The 16,878-nt window shown below is 47.0% G+C and overlaps 2 protein-coding genes across 2 annotated transcripts; both read right to left on the bottom strand.

The window, feature by feature from the left end:
* Positions 1–14,279: 14,279 nt before the first annotated feature.
* Positions 14,280–15,099, bottom strand: BJ212DRAFT_591746 (uncharacterized protein). Its single transcript, XM_041343599.1, has 6 exons — positions 14,971–15,099; positions 14,797–14,916; positions 14,703–14,740; positions 14,615–14,646; positions 14,407–14,563; positions 14,280–14,342 (listed from the first exon to the last, which is right to left on the bottom strand). Exons 1-5 carry the CDS (start codon positions 15,005–15,007, stop codon positions 14,416–14,418), a joined length of 375 nt encoding a protein of 124 aa, XP_041185208.1. The 5' UTR covers positions 15,008–15,099; the 3' UTR covers positions 14,280–14,342; positions 14,407–14,415.
* BJ212DRAFT_1410977 (uncharacterized protein) lies at positions 14,672–15,927 on the bottom strand (the record flags this gene model as incomplete). Its single annotated transcript, XM_041337484.1, has 8 exons — positions 14,672–14,740; positions 14,797–14,916; positions 14,971–15,257; positions 15,307–15,339; positions 15,388–15,415; positions 15,580–15,687; positions 15,745–15,768; positions 15,893–15,927. Coding segments are annotated over 6 exons (449 nt in total), but the record flags the coding sequence as incomplete, so codon positions are not given.
* Positions 15,928–16,878: the final 951 nt, after the last annotated feature.

The following is a 16,878-nucleotide window of genomic DNA, read 5'->3' as shown; positions in this document are numbered from 1 at the left end:
CCAGTGCTCGTCTCCTTTCAGTAGTCCCCTAACTCCAGTAATTCAGTTATCAGTATATCCGTCCTGCTCACTGATCCATTACCTATGCTTCATTTCTGTTTCATTATTTGTGATCCATTTCTACTTACCAATAGAATATCCATATGCTTCGTACATAGCCTCAGACCTCTGCTGATTGATCATTCCATTAGATACCTATAGTATATAACCTCCTGTAAATCTCTGTAACACCTCAGTCTGAATATCAACTTAGTTCTGCTCATTCCTGTCCTCCGGACCTGAGTACCTCTAATCTCGTCACCCTCCAAGACTTAGGATTGATTCCTATAGTCTATTCACATCCGCCTCTGTCTATGACAGCCACTACTGCTAGTTTCTAGTCTGGACTCATCTGGATTAGCCTTATGATACTTATCCTGCATCTGGAAGTCATCTGGATCTGCTACGCTACCCATCTGACCCTCCAGACATGTTAGTCTTGCCTTCCTGAAATAAGGGGCAATACTCGAGTAAGGGGCACAGCACACGAGCTGAGGCTGAAGCCCTTCAGATTCATTTAGCCTTGAGTATGACCTTAACATGAAGTGTTTGTGCTTGCTATTGTGGCAGGACATGGCATAAGAGTGCATATTCTGGATCTCATCCTTCACCTGGTCTACCTGTTCCACCACATCTGATTTTGCTTTTTTCTTCTTTGAACTGCTGGCACTAGTTGGATGTGATGTCTGGGGAGCTGGGGACATAAAGTAGTCTGACGTCAAGGTAGTATTTCATGTTGTCAATGACGGTGTTGACATGCTCCATGACATTTCTGATGGTAGTTTGCATTGTCCCCCATGGCTCAATGGCTTGTGTGCACCAAATGCTGAATGACTGTTGTAGGAAGATGTCGAGGATTTTTCAGGCATATGGAATGGTTCTGGAGTATCAGGAGGGAGTGACAGTGATGAGGGGAGCTGCCATTTCGACCCTGCAACATGGGGAGGGCAATCAGTTGTCTCATCAATCATCATATCATCACCTTCAAGGTGATCTGGGGTGTCTGCATCAAACCGTCCACTAGTTTCCTGATTAAAATTGTTGTCATCATATTTGAAGTTATATTCTGGTGCTGGAAGACTGGGAAGGTGGAATTGGGGGGACGTATTATAAGGAGCAGTATGGGAGGGAGCAGAAGGGGGAGCAGAAAGGGGAGCAGGAGCAGGAGCAGATGTGTAATATTGAGGGCTCAGAGAGTATTGTTGACTATATTGAGAAGATGAAGTACTGGGAGGATAAGGACAGGTATCATGCAAGGGATATGTTAAGAACCATTGGGTCACTATCTGATGGACAAATTCCACGATGACCTCCACACCCTCTTCCCTGCTGAGGGCAATGGAAAACTGGCTATACACTGGTCGGTGGGTCACATTGGCATCCCTGGAAATGAACAGGCAGATGAACAAGCCAAAAGGGTGGCAAGAGGAGAAACGACAGACACCCACCTACTCCCTGCATCACTCTGCTCGCCTAACAACGAGCCAGCTACCCTCCCAGCAAGCAAATCAGCCATAAAACAAATGTTCAACACCTCAATCAATGAAGAAGCAAAAACTGTCCTGCGCAACTCACCACATGGCGACAGATTCCAGGAAATAGACCCATCCTACCCATCCAACCACTTCGCAAAACTAGCAGACAAGTACCCAAGAAAGCACACTGCCCTGCTCATCCAGCTCCGCACAGGCCATATCCCTCTGAACAAACACCTCCACAGAATTTCGAGAGCGCCTTCCCCACTCTGCCCTGCTTGTGAGGAAAGAGAAGAATCAGTACACCACTTTCTTCTATCATGCCCAGCACACGTGAGACAAAGAGCAATCATGAAAGCAGAGATCAGAATGCACGCGCACAGCCTCAAAGACCTCCTAAACGAGGTCAAAAGTATCAAGGCAGTCCTCAAATTCATCACTCGTACCAAATGCTTAGCAAGCATTTTCGGAGATGTCAGCCCCCCAAAGAAGAATTAGAACCATCATGATGCGCCAAGTGCTTAGCCATCCCCTCTTTATATGCCTTAAGACGGCACTATTGTCCTCGCACCAGCCCAGACCAGGATCACAGAACCCCCACATCAGGTTAGATAAATACTGAGTACCATAGAGTAACATACCGCATGTACTGTCTAACATAGGGCTTCACCCCAACAGACAATAAACAAGGATTCAAAAAAAAAAAAAAATGTTAAGAACCATGTTGCTCAAGGGGGAGAGAGACTGACTCAGAGGGGCTTGGCCTCAGCTCATACGCTGTGCCCCTTACCCAAGTATGGGCCCTTCATTTCAGATGAGGTCCAATGATGGTCTGACGAAGTCCAGAGGACTGCTGGAGGCTGGCTACTCTGGTGGAGTGCTAGAGGACTTCCAGAGGAGCATGGGAAATGTCCGGAGGAGCACAGGAGAGTTCCAGAGGAACACAGGAAGTGCTCAGGAGAGTTTCCACTGCAAGGTAATACTTCTACAGGAAACAGGATGGAAGAATAGGAGGTCTGAAGGTCCAGAGGACAGGAGGACAGGAGGACAGGAGGACAGGAGGATAGAGGACAGAAGGACAGGATGTCCAGAGGTACAAAGGTATGGAGGGCAGGAGGGCAGGACATCCAAAGGACAGGACACCCAGAGGTCCAGAAGGAATAGGGGCTACATCAGACAGAGTCCGATGTAGAAACAAACAGAGGAAGACTACCCTAAGGTAGAGTTGGAGAGAACAGGGATTGGACCTAAGTCCAGAAAGAGGGTAAGTGCTGGAAAGACAAAGCTCTGGCCTAGGGAATCAATCCCTAGGCCTGATGGATAGGACAGACTTAGCTGGACCAAAGTCCGAGAGAGGATTGGGCAAGTAGAGCAAAGTCTAAGATGATATTCAAACTAAGGAAACTACAGGAGTATTTACAGGGGTTATATACTGGACAATATCTGAGGGGATCAGTAAGCAAAGGAGCAGGGCTATGTACAAGCATGTGGAAACACATTAGTAAGTAAGATGGAACATAACTAAATGAACTTGGAGATGAAAACTCATACAATGATCAATAAGCAAGATGGAACAGGAGGTAACCAAAAGCCGGAAAGGCAGAGATGCCTAAATGGGGATAGGTGCAGGATATCAGACAGAGGGTGGGAATAGGTCTGGAGTTAATATCTGGAGGTCTGGAGATCTGGGGATCCAGACAACAAGGTGGATACAGGACCAGGATATGAGAAGATGGATATAGTCTGGAATCTGAGATGAGGTGAAGTCCAGATGTCTTGCTGGATGGAGTGTGCATAGGGTGCATGGGACAGGGGGGTATGGATCAGGCTAGCAGTGGAGATCTGATGGTCCAGAGCTCAGGGGTAAATCCAGAGTGTAGTTGATCCTGCTGAGGTGTGGAGCACACAGTGGAAGGGGATCTGGGAATGAGTTGGATATGAAGTGGGGTCCAGATGTAGGCTTGGAAGGTGTGGGAATATGATGGAACATGGGTCCAGATTGTGGGATATGACAGGATATGAGGGAGCACAAGGTGACCATTGGGGTTGAGGAGTAGAACCAAAGCATGTGGGGGGACCAACCCCACCATGCTGTTGCACAAGTGAATACAATGCACCAGTGTGATCAATGCCCAATTTTGAGGAATGGGTCACTGCTGCCATGGACAGATTGGAATGCCAAATGGAATCCAGATCCATGTACCATGGCAGCTCCAAAAGTGCTGCATCTACAAATCAATGAGTTGAGAACCAAAAAATAGGGACCAGGGACTCACCTAAGAGATTATTTGCTTGAGTCCCTTCAGCTGGCATCACACCAGCACCAGTGCTGCCAAATGACATCTTGATTTTCTTGTATTTCCCCCTGAGACTGCAGAAATTTTAGTGTCTTTATCAACAGAATTTTTTTTAAAAGGATGTACATTCCAATGCAGTTGCCAACTGTGTCACAGAATTTTTTGGGATTGATGGAGTATGTGGCACCATACTTATGGTGGCCCACAAATAAGAGCTTGGCGATATTATGGTAGATCTGGCCTTTATCTGAGCCTGATGGGTGGTCATCAACAGCAGCCATCACTTTTTTACTGTCAGAGTAAAACAGAACCTTGCAATCAGCAGAATGAGTGACCAGGTAATTCACCAGGGAATCAGTAAGAGCACAATCATTTTGCCATTGAATAGTTAATTGAGGTCCAGATGATTCTGGAGGTTTTGGCGGCCCTTGAGAGCTTGATTCATTGTCCATTGCCCTCGAGTGCAATGGACCGTTAGATTTGAGGCGTGCAGAACGTCGAACACGTTCACGACGGACAGGAGGCATGGTTATTTCAGAGTCCGCCGTACGATGCTGGCCTGACCTTGAATCCTAGGTCATCGGCTGATGCTTTAGCCGGGAGTTTGAAGTGTTTAGCCGGCGTCTTAGCGAGTTTTCAAAAGTTTCAAAAGTTATATTGAGTACCACTAAATATTTCAATATTCACTTTCCAAAGTCCGGATCTACCATTATATGTAATCATATCGTCTCAACAAAGTCAATACTACGTAAACGTAAGTCCTGTGGATACCTCTTCCCTAAAAGACGCCATGGTATGACGATTCTGCGGACATGATCATAAGGTGAATGGAGCCTATACATATGGAAAATACATACTTATCACCGAGCAACGTCAGAGATGGTCTTTTTACCATCATAGTCCCTTCAAGCAAATGTAAAGAAGGCGCTGCTGACAAGTCCAACGACAACGAGCACTGTAGCAGTCATCCAAAAGTCACCATGCGGGAGGCCCACAGAGGAGCTACTTGACGTTGATGAGCCTGATGTCGAGGACGAACCAGAAGCAGCAGCAGTGGAAGATCCGGAGGGAGATACGACAGTGTTGCTGCCTTCCGTGCTGAAAACCCTCACATAACTGACTTCGAAGTAGGCATCATTGTAGTCGGTACCATTTCCCATGACCCAGTTGTTGTAACAAATCCCTGAGCATGTGCTATTCCATGTAACACCATCGGCTGTGAAACTGTCTTAGCATCCTGCAACGCCCGTTGATAGTAAAGCCTGCTTACCCCAGTCTATCCATTAGAAAAAGTTAACACGAGCCGAATGTTAGTTCAATAATCGAGCCGGTATACGACTGACGTACCTCCGCAGAGGGTGATATCGAAAATCAAGTTCTGGGCCTGGAAGTACTGGGCAATGTCGCAACCCGTAGAGGGCCAGTTGGCAACAGGAATACCAAAGGTCGAGGTATCAATCGTGCTTTCGTTATTCGACAGCGAGCTAGGTATTTCGGACCTCTGAAACTGGTTCAGTACTTGGCAAATGCCCATCATTCGTACAGCAACTCACAGGGAAGAACCAAATGCTGAATGACACAAAAAGTTAAGTGATGCAGTTTAACAGAGATCAAAAGACAATCATTGTACTTTATACCAGTAGAAGCCATTTCGGTCACAAAAGCTCCTCCACCACTGCTCGCAAAACCAGCACCGTAGGAATTAGTCGACGGGTCTGTAACAATACAACCTTGGTCCTCGTTCGCGGCATACGAACAATTTGTGCTAGCAACCAGAGTTGAAGTTTGATTTTGGGAAACCGCCGTGCACCCCTGTAAAGTTGACAAGTTAGTGCTGGAGGATAAGCAATTCAGAACAGCGCCAGTTCACGAACAGTTTCAGTGTGCAAGGACATCTGATTTTGGGTATTGGTATTGATGCCCTCAAATGTATCGATCTCGCCACCCTGTGGCCAGAGAGCCGCTTGACTATTATAATTCGTCAGCTCCCGGATGCATTTAAAGAGTGCGACGCCCTAGAGAGTAATTCACCTCCACCACGCCGGCCACACGGAGCACTAAATCAGAGACAAACTTCAGTGCGTGAGCATCTTAGCACAAAATTAGTGTACGCACACCATAAGGCACATGATACATATCAGCTACCCACAAGCTTCCCACATCGAAGGAGTCGCTGCTTGTAATCCTGACGGAGTTGCGCTTGTTGTTATAAACCACCTGATGGGAGCTGTTAGTGAAGACGAGATATCTTGTAGAACAACTTACAGTGGAAGTGTTGTCTACTTTGATGATGGCATGGTTCGTTGTGGTATCTACATACGCCAACTGATACGTAGTTGCGTTCTGAGCCGAAACATAACTGCCGTGAAAATGTCAAATCGCAAATGCAACAGGACACTTTTGCACCCACGTTACATCTCCATTCGTCAAATTGTCGTCTGGAAAAAAAAGTGAGCTCGAGACATGGTAAATTCGAAATAAAGCACGAACAATAATTATAGAAAGTCCACGCGTCAAAGAAGCTAGAACCATAGTACTCTTTAGCCATAGAGTATGTTGTGGCAGTCACCGGTGCGACGGAGAACGCTAAGCAAGCCAGCGCCGTCGACATTATGGGATGAGCAGATACCATGATACTGCAGGGAAAGAGGGCAAATTTTGTGACCCCATTTACGGGAGTTCATAATAAATAGCACGAGCCTGGCCCGCAACTGCGCCGACCTCCAACACACCGGCACAGAGAACCATGCGGTTCTTCTCTGCTGGATGCAGATTCAAAAATACCACAGTTTACAATAGCTTACGTGGTGCCTGCTACGGCAATCATCTCAGAAGTACTATCAGACGTTTGGCAGCGCAGTCAAACATAGAAATGATGAAATGGTTAGATAAATTTCGATTTCTGGGCGTTGGAGTTTCGAGAAGTGCGGACAGAAATCTGAAACAGTTGGCCAAAACTGCGGATTTGATGATGCGGCTGAGCATCGTTGGAGCAACGTTGCTGTACATGTAAACGTGCACTGACTCTGAATCACAATTACATAACCCTAACCTTACGTTCGTTTTTGTTTACATAATTGTTACAATTTTTCTGTTCCTGGGTCACAACCTACTAGTACGAACGTGTCTATGGAGGTATCGTGATGGTCTTCTATACTTTGCAAGTTGTTGTACAATCATTATGTATTCAAACAGGTTGTAAATGCCCGGTCGGCACTCTTATCGAACTTTGAGGTCTTGAACCTCCTTCGCGAGCTAGATGCGGAGCACATCGCCCGCACAAAAACTGCCATCCGCGTCAAAAAGGAAGGAGAGGCTACGGGAAAGAACCTGCATGACACTCAGACTGAAGAGATAAGCGAGAACCTTCGCACAGTCGAGCTGGAAGCTATTCAATATCTATCTGCGGACTACCAGCCAACCCTCCACCAATCAGACACGGGCATCACGCAACTTGTGCGTGGTCTTCAGTCGTTTGGATTGTCCAAATCAGAAAAGCTTCAGATAGTCAACTTGGCTCCAACTGAGCCAGTTGAGCTATATGTTGTACGTGCGGGTCTGCGTATGCATCATGCAAAAAATGGACTGAACGCCGCTATTCAGATTGTCGAGGAACTCGAAGATCGATTAGGGGACCGAATGAATGACCTTCTTGTTGTAGTATCCAAGTCATTACAAGAAAGCGCCCCTGGACATCCGAATGGGACTACGGCCGTACCCGAAGACAAAGGGACGCTTGGTGAAGATGCAGTGGAGGTCTATGAAGAGGCAGATCAAGAGACTTGGGGATATGATGCAAACGCGATGGAGTTTGACGATATGGGAGAGGGAGTAGGCGTCGAGGGCGACCTCGACATTGATGATGATTGAGGATGCTATGATTCAAGGGATACATGTACGTGCCAAGTGCAAGAGCCCATTGGTCATCCTCAGGCCGCTGCTGTAAGTGACGACGCTCCTCTTCAATTAAACAGATGTCTCTGACAGCTTTTGAATGCGCACCAGATAGCCTCAGATCTAGCTATCGCGAAGGCTGAGGGAAAATGTCATCGGGCAAAGTACAACTCTGTCGCTCAGCTTTGCAGATTTTTAACATGGGGTATTATTTCTACTGTACCTCACGTCCGTGAGGTATAATGAATGGAAAGTCTCGCAGCGTTACTCCGGCTACCCTTTGCTTGACTAATCCCCCAAGTTTCAAACGTGATTATTCCACAAAAAGCAACTATGTTAAAAATGAATAAATAACTGTCTTCCTTCTTGAAAGTCTGACTACGAGAAACGCAACCATGGGTATCTACTATTCGCACCTGCAAATCCATCAATATCCGCAACAAAAAAGACAACAGAAAGGTTTGCATATATGATACTTCCCGGCATCAGCGAAAAAAATCAAATATCCTTGACCTGCTCTTCAAGCCATTCCCATAGAGCCTCGCCTACCTTGGGGTCCCGAGCATCCCGGCGAGTTGGACCAACCCTAGCCCAAGGAACGAGATACTACATAGGAGAGCGAGGGGTGTCAGCATCTCTTTGCGAACGACATTCGATAGAGAATTCACCTTGCCGTTCAACTCCACAGCTTCTGGAACAGTTCCAGCATAGAGTTGAGTTAGTGCTCCATGTTCAACGTCGTAGAGGAACAAGTTCTACATCATACTCATCAGCATTCAGCTGGCAGCTGCATGTAGGACATTTACGAACCAAAATGCTACGTAGAAAGGACGGCATGTGGCGTGCCAGGTCTGTTTTGATGTTACCTGGGTTCAGAGGTATGGAGACGATCCCCTCTGAACTGTAGCGCCTTGCGAGTTCGAATGCTTGTACAATGTTACCCTGTTGGCGAGTCAGTAGAAGCTAACGCAAAATACCATAGTCAACTCGCGGTTTTGCTCTGCCCATAAAGGTCAGAAGTAGACATCTTTTTGCGGGTAGGACTATCTTTGAACGCGGAAAAGTTGAGACCATTCAGGACATGTGCCGAGGACGAAGTTGTAATAACACGAGCTTTGCCATCAGGCGCAGATTTCGCGGTAGCGATGAGGGTAGGTAACAGCAGCTTAGTGAAGTAGAAGTGCCCTGCAAATAAATTAGAGTCTTGTGGCAGAAATACAATCGTCATACCAAGGACATTTGTTCCAAATTGAAGATCATATCCGTCCACAGTTAACCAGTCTGTTGGAGGGAACATGACTCCCCTTATGCACTAAGATGAGCATACACAAACCACGGCACTCAGTGCATGTTGTGCACTCACGCGCTATTGAACAGAACGTCCAACGTAGTCTCTTTGCTGTTGATGGCGTCAAAAGAGGCCCCTGTGGCGTTGCGAGTCGACAGGACAGACGAACCTGAGGTATTCTTCTGCGCAAGCTTTCACAGACTTCAAGTCTGCGAGGTCAAGTTTTAAAAAGAGGGCTTCTTTCCCAGTGCTGTTTTTCAGATCCTTGATGGCTACCTCTGCCTTCTCTTGGCTTCTGGCAGCTACATATACCTTGGCATTGTGGGTCAACAAGACCTTCCATTCTAGGGTCAGCAGCATGAAGTATCTAGTGTCCACCCCTCGCAACTTACCTTCGCTGTCTCTTTGCCAATCCCAGTATTGGCTCCAGTAACGATCATGACCTTCCCCGTCAGGTCGGGGATGTCTTCGACGTGAAAATTCGACTTGGACGGGAATGATTGACCCAGTACAGACAGGTGATTGCCCATGGCGGCCGCAGAAAGTGTTCAAAGTGATGATGTAGCCTCTGTGACGACGGCCCAAGTACTTATAACATAGCCTGTGTGATGACTTCCACGCTGGTGAGAGACCATCATGATAGATATGAGCATCGGGTAGGCCATTCGACATTCACTCATGGTTGGACCATTCGACGTCAGTCTTGACTGGTCATAGACAAGTGGTTACTACAACAGCTTAGAAATCTGTTGCTCTTGGATATGTACAGTAGGCGCAGGTTCTAAACCTGCCAATAAGAGCTTTTTCTGTGCAGGCACACCTTCTACTCCGCTTATGGGTAGATCGATCCTCACCGCCTGTTTTAACTGGTCTTAACCAAGTGGTTACCGCAACAGAGTAGAAATCCGTTTACGGCCACACAGATTCGAAACCTGTCAGAGACAGTATTTTTATGACTGGAAGGCAATCAGAAGGTCTGTCTTTTCCTGCCATACTCCGTGAACACTCGCGCACGGATATATTCTCAATGGTCAATAACAAGGAATCCACCTTTGGGTCTCACGAGGATACTGCGATGTTAGAACCATGTGTTGAACTCCGAGAGATCCAGGACGATGAAGACCGATAGATCCGAAATAGGAACAGAGAGTGAGTGAGGGGTACGAGCACAAGCCAAAAATGGACAAGGGCGAGCGACGCTTTGACATCGGCTCGCGTCCTCTAATATTTTATGTTTCTCTTTCATATGTTATAGCCGTCGACAAATCTACCTTAAAAGCGCCAGTAGTAGCGCACGAACATCTCAGTTGTTTCCAAGACAATGAGATGTATACGCCACCTAAGGAGTTGGGCATTAGTATCGCAATGCACAAACTAATGTTAGCTGAAGCGCCAATAGGGTCAGATACAAAACGCCTTTCTAAGTAACATCACCCACACAATTCAACGCGCCTGGGTCCGACGGAAATAAATGAACATCGGTGGCATCTACATGGCCAGGCGCGGGTGCAGACAAGCTGTAATTCAAAATGCCACCTTCAGCAGCCGTATCCTCCGACTGAGGGCGTGGCTGTCTCCATTAATGGCAGGTCCATCTACCAGACATCAACCCCCCAGCGATCCGGACTGTTCAGAAACCACGACGCCAAATTCACGCGTGGTCACTTTAAATGTTTGTGAAGGAAGATAGAATGGTAAGCAATATCTGTGACTAGGGGTCCTGGGCGGTTTCCCGTGTACCGCCGCCGGGGCACATAAGCATACATCTTGCGCACCGTTTGACTGGGTATCGGGCATCGGCGGGACAGGCACGTTCGAGTGATAGTTGGCTGGGGCGGGGCGGATTTATACTCTGTTAGGTACATGTCAATGGGAGTAGTTAGCACAATTTCAAGTATGATGTCATTGAGGACGGCAGTAACTACGGGAGTCAGGACAGCGGAGTGAAGGTACATGGATGATGTGCGGTCTGTCTATCGTAAAATGACGATTGAGACTAAGTCAGGCTGATAGAATGCAACCTGTGATCAGAAATGAGGTTTAGCGCTTCAGCTGCACAGCACGTGTCATAAGCTGAGAAGCGAACGAGGATGATGAGGCATGCAAAACGTACCAGCTCAAATTGTCAGTGCAATCTTAACCTATACACTCATCGTGTCTTCGTGTAAAGACGTCGTGACCTGCTGAGAAACATATGATCGTAAGTAATGAATTTGAACTGTCGGCGCCGGATTTGTTGACATCGGAGGGACGGATGACAATAAGACGGGGATCGTAAGTGTTTACAATGTATTCCTTGACGGTGACGATGTTGTGTTCAGATGTGCAGATATCGAAAGGATGGGTGACGACGGGCAACCATGCCTGTTAACAATAATGAGCAAAAAATTGGACGTTCCGTACCACCAGGGACCCACCCTTGTTTCAATCTAACAGAAGACCAACTTTGGCAGCTCCCGCGTATCATATCCTCCAACTGAGGTGTCATTGTCTCCAAACCTCTATATATCAACCTTCAGCGATGTGGGCCTTTCAGATGCTACGGTGTCTTCTGAGGGTGGAGATCTCCTTAGCTGCTTTGCTGCTCTACGGGAGTGGTTGTAATCCGGCAACAAGGCTACAACGCCATATTCGCATGTGACGACTTCGTGCCAAGGTTTGTGAAGAAAGATGAAACAGTGAGTTGTACCAGTGAGATTTGGTAAAGTTCTGGTGGTTTCCAGGGTACCGATACACAGGAATATGTGTCCTACGCAGATAATCATCGGGCGTCGGCGAGATGATGGACACCTTCAGGGAGTAGTTGGATGGAGAGGCAGTTTAAGACGTTGTTGACGAAGATAGCAGAATGAAGTTGTGTTGGGCAAGGTTGTAGCAGGGCATATGATTAGTGTGCGGTAACTGAAGATCGCGACTCAAGGAATGCGACTCGTGACCAGAAACGAAGCTTGGGCACTTCAGTTGCACAGCCTACGCTAGAAGCTGTAAAGTGAACATGCATGTAAAACGTACCAGCTCGACCTTCCTGTGCTCTTTTGACCTAAACGCCTTTTGTGTCTTGGTGTCAATTCGTTGGGAGCAGCTGAGGACCGCATTGTTGTCAGTGATGATTTTGCACTTTGTTGTTGGATGGAAGTTGAGACGGAGCTGCACCCAATAGTTGATTATGTCTTCACCCACCGTCGGAAAGCAGAAAATATCAGTGATAATGCCCCACCAGAAATGTGAAGGACACACCGATGTGGTCCTAAGCGCCATACATCTGCCAGGCGGACAATGGATGATGACATGTTCAGTTGACGGTTCGCTGCGGGTATGGAACTTGAAGAGTGGGAAACAGATAGGAGACGAGTGGAGGGACGGAGAAAGTGTGGATCATCGCGTTGTCTCCAGATGCGAAGAAAATGGTTAGCGGGAGTATGGATGGTGGAGTGATGTTGCAGTGGGACATGGACACAGGTAAAGTCGTCGCGAAATGGTTTGGGCATAGAGAGGGAGTGAGGACTGTCTGCTGGAGTCGAGATGGTCAGTCTTGGACGGATCTGGGGATAGAACTGCAAGACAAAGGGATATAGAGAACGGAGAGACAATGCTTGGTCCAATCAAAACTGGGCATGAATACGTACTCGGTCGTTTACTCGCCAGACATGACCATGTTTGCGAGTGGTGGATTCGAACAGCCTTGGAATAACACTGAAAATAACAAGGCCCCTATCAAAATCTGGGATGCGAAGACCGGCGAGCTTGACGCAACTCTCAATGGACACACAGACGCAGTGGTGTGCCTGGCTTGGACCCTAGATGAAAAAACACTTATCTCCGGGTTAAACGATCACTCAATTAGAAAATGGAATACTTCAAACTGGAAACAGATCGCTGTGCTTAATGGGCACACTGAGAGTGTCTATGGCATTGCAATATCTCCGAATAGCCGCATCCTTGCAAGCGCATCAAGGGACAAGACAGCGCGATTATGGAACCTCGATAACAACCAGTCAATCAGCTCGCCCCTCCACCATGCAGATGCGGTGTTTTCTGTATCGTTTTCGGCAGATGGAAAGCTACTAGCCACCAGCTGCTATAACAAAAACGCGTACACTTGGGATGTTTCTGCCATCTTAAGAGAAGCTGGCTTCGACGAACTCCTGTTGGACGAGCATGACAGGTCGGTATTCGCTGTACGTGACATCTTCGTCGCAGATCTCATTGCATTTAAACATGTGCATTCTAGGCTGATACTACACGACGTCCAGTCCGTCAGCCAACCAAGGTCTCCAATCGGGTACCCCAAGGATTTTTCAATGGCACACCACATCGTGCTCACGTGCGTCACTCATCGCTCATTTACATTGTACTGTTTTTCCTGACCTCCATGTTCTCAGTCTTCTGCACGACTCTGTCCTCACGATACGTCATCACGACCCCGCCTTTTTCACTGGGTTCGAAACTTTTTTTCTGGCAGACCGGGTGGTGCAGAGATTGAGCCGGGCAAGCATCACTCAGCAATTGTCGGCGTTCCACATTGCCAGGCCCAACGTGTATGTCATTTTCGTCCTTCCCCGACGTTCGAATCCCATCTCATGCCACACAGAGGAACGCGTCAGCAAGAGAAAAACGCAGGTCAATCCCGAAAAAGGCTGCTGCGAGTAGTTCACGCCCTCCCAACAGCAACGTCACGCAGCAATCCAGTAGTGCGGCTCGGGTCCAGTCATCTTCACAACCACAGGGTGCTACCTCTACGTCATTGCCCACACCTCCGGTCGTCATTACTCCCGAAGCTACAGCTTCCAGCACTAATCCTCATGTAACGATTAAACATGCTGGACGCTGGACTCGATTTTGGCTCTTTATCTGTTGCGCCTCTATTGAGTATTCCGACGGTCATCATTAATGTACTATTCTCTCGACCTTTACTGCGATCTCATCCATCTCATCGATGTTCATGGAATATTGGAAACATAAACATAATGTTGTTGATTGATACCCCGTTATTTGTAGTTGGCGATAAGGTTCAAACGTCATCACGATACCGAACTCTGGATAGAAAGATATACAGTTGCCCATGCCCTTTGAAACCATCTTACGAGGCCAGTGTGTGAATAATAAATGTCTTGAAGCTTCATCTTGCGCAGGTTCGAATTGACAAGCTTTTCTCTGTACTTTTTCTCGGCTTCCGGCTGTTTGATATTGTGTCTTGATGGTGTCTTTGATGATACCGTCTTCACACTTTCGGCCACGTTATCATGGAAATGTAGTTCCTCTCTAAATCCCACTACAGAACATGTACATACTGTTGGGTCGCAAGCCAACCTCCGCGTTCACGCATAGTGGGGGGATCGCTCCTCATAGCTCCCCGTGCGTTGCAAAACGTTTTATTCCATAAAGTCTGCTCGAATCTTACGATTGGACGTACATATGTGATTCATACATTGCCTAAGGTAGCCGTAGATATCCTGTGCGGTTCAAACTGTAAATCAGAAAGGCAGAAGATATCTTTATTCCTCTGGTCCGCATCGCGCAGATCAAAAAGAATTCGTGAAGCTATAACACCATGAAGAACACCTTGAAACCTGATTCTGATAGTTGAGCAGTAAACTCAGATATGAGGGCTGTTGACTTACACATCGATGATGCCACTGTACCCGTTCGGGACCTGCACCGATAAACAGTCCATACCTAGCCATGGTAGAGTGTATAGAAACTACGTACCTGCAAGGAAAAAAAAACAATGTTTGCAACAGAGATTGCTTTGAGCGCAGTCAGATGGCATGGAGAGGAATTCATAAACATACGAATGACATACCAAAAAGCGACAGCGCATATACCAAACTCCCCTTCGATAAGGTCGGGGCTAGTTTATAGAGGGTGTACATGTCATCAGAGCGTAATTGAATTGAATGATACACTGTGATAGCAGCCACCGCTGCACATCTTTCATCAGGAGATTCAAAGAAAGGCAGCGTCCTGAATCACTCACTGAGCTCAAACAACGCTGTACTGACAAATCCTCCCATTACCAGGCGCTCCAATTTGGTGGCAACGTTTAGATCGCTCTGAGTTGATGTGGGCACACATGCGCTTTCGAGAAGAGGCGTCGTAATTGCACCACAAATGACTGTGGAGATGGCAGTAGACCTTCAAGCTCCATTGAATCACTCATCAGGACAACAAACTGGCGAAACATTACCAAGTAGCTTGCCCATAAAAACCGCTTTATCTTCCTATTGTCGTGCCATAAAGCAAGTGTACGCATGAGAAGCAGGCCTGAAATACATAAATCCTGCAGATCTTCGTCATAGACGCAAAAGCTTGCCTTCAGCAGCTAACATGATGAGAAGCAAGGACACTGGAAAGTATTAGGTAATGTGGGACTAGTAATCGTGAGGTGACCTACCTCCAGCAGTCCGGTATGTAGTCAAGCACTGTATTGCCTGGCATTAACATGTTTTAAGCATGGTTAAGAAAGAGTTAATACCATTTGTAGTGATTGTGGCCCAAGAGTGACTGGCAGCCCGATAAGAACATGTCCCCAAACTAAAAAAATGGTGCAAGTTGCTCACCGTATATTTTCGCTGATAATCCACACTATCGGAACATATCTAGCTACGATGAACATGACAGTCGTAATGTTCCAACGACCCATCTTGCTAAATAGACGGACTTCATGTTCAAGGGTCAGACAATAATCGAGTGCCTTGTGATGTGAATCAGATTTCGTCTCGATTGCGAGGAGAGTATGCGTTTAACTCACCCAAACAGCAGCGGTGCAACTTTGCTAGGAATTTGAGCACGCCGGAATAGAACGAATAAGGGAGACAAACGACAAACCTCGAAAATACTGCAAACAAAGCACGGAAATTATTTCAAAATTGGAAGATCGAATGCCACGTAGCTCGTACCTTGATCGTCTGCTGTGTGTGCAGTAAAACCATATGGCGTTTTGTGTTATTGTGGAGTGCGTGGGCGTCAATATTTCACCGTTTGGTGGGCGATGGTGGAAGGACAAGTCTTTTTGAAGGAAATTTGGATTGAAACACGCAGCCCGAGCCCTAGAAGAAGTTAGTCTTATCATCAGGCGACGGGAGAATTCTATAAGTGTTGCCATGTGCTGCATTGCTACTGGCTATTGTCACTTGAAATCACACACCGTACGTAAACTATCTATACTCATTACCGTACTTACGGTTGATCCATGAGTGACCTGCATTTAATGCATCACAAACTCACTGCTGGCATGAGGTAATACACTATAAAGTGCAAGTCGCATGTATCAAGTTTCAAGCATGGCTGTGTCGCAGGTGGAACACGGTGCGCGCAACCTGCGGCGGTGAATATCGATTGCAACGCTACGAGAGATCACGATGGACGAGTTAATGTTAGCTGGGAAAATAACATGCCAGCATATGCAGTATGAAGTTGATCATAAATGAGGCTTGGGAGCTTCAGCTGCACATGATATGCTCTAAGCTGTGGAGATAACACATGTAAAACGTACTTCCAGTGCAGTCTTGACCTATGCGCCCATTGTGTCTCGGCAATCGTCGCAAGTGATCATCGTGGACTCTGTGCATGAGAGGGGCCGCCCGAGCTGAAACGGAACTGCATCCAGTAGTTGATGATGTCTTCAGCAGTGCAGGAGACATCAGATAAAACGCCCTGCCAGGAATTTGAGGGACGCACTAATTCGGTTACGGCGCCATACATCTGCCAGGTGGACGGCAGATAATGACTTGCTCAGTAGACGATTCGCTGCGAGTATGGAACTTGAGGAGCGGGAAACAGATATGAGATGAGTGGAGGGACGGATACAGTTCAGTATGGACCATAGCATTGTCTCCGAACGGAAAGAAAGTGGTTAGCGGGAGTGAATATGGTGGAATGAGGT

The sequence above is a fragment of the Suillus subaureus genome (assembly GCF_016647635.1).
Source record: "Suillus subaureus strain MN1 chromosome Unknown BJ212scaffold_329, whole genome shotgun sequence".
Taxonomy (NCBI): Eukaryota; Fungi; Basidiomycota; class Agaricomycetes; order Boletales; family Suillaceae; genus Suillus; species Suillus subaureus.
Note: the sequence above shows the minus strand (reverse complement) of the source record. Positions and strands in the feature narration are given on the sequence as shown.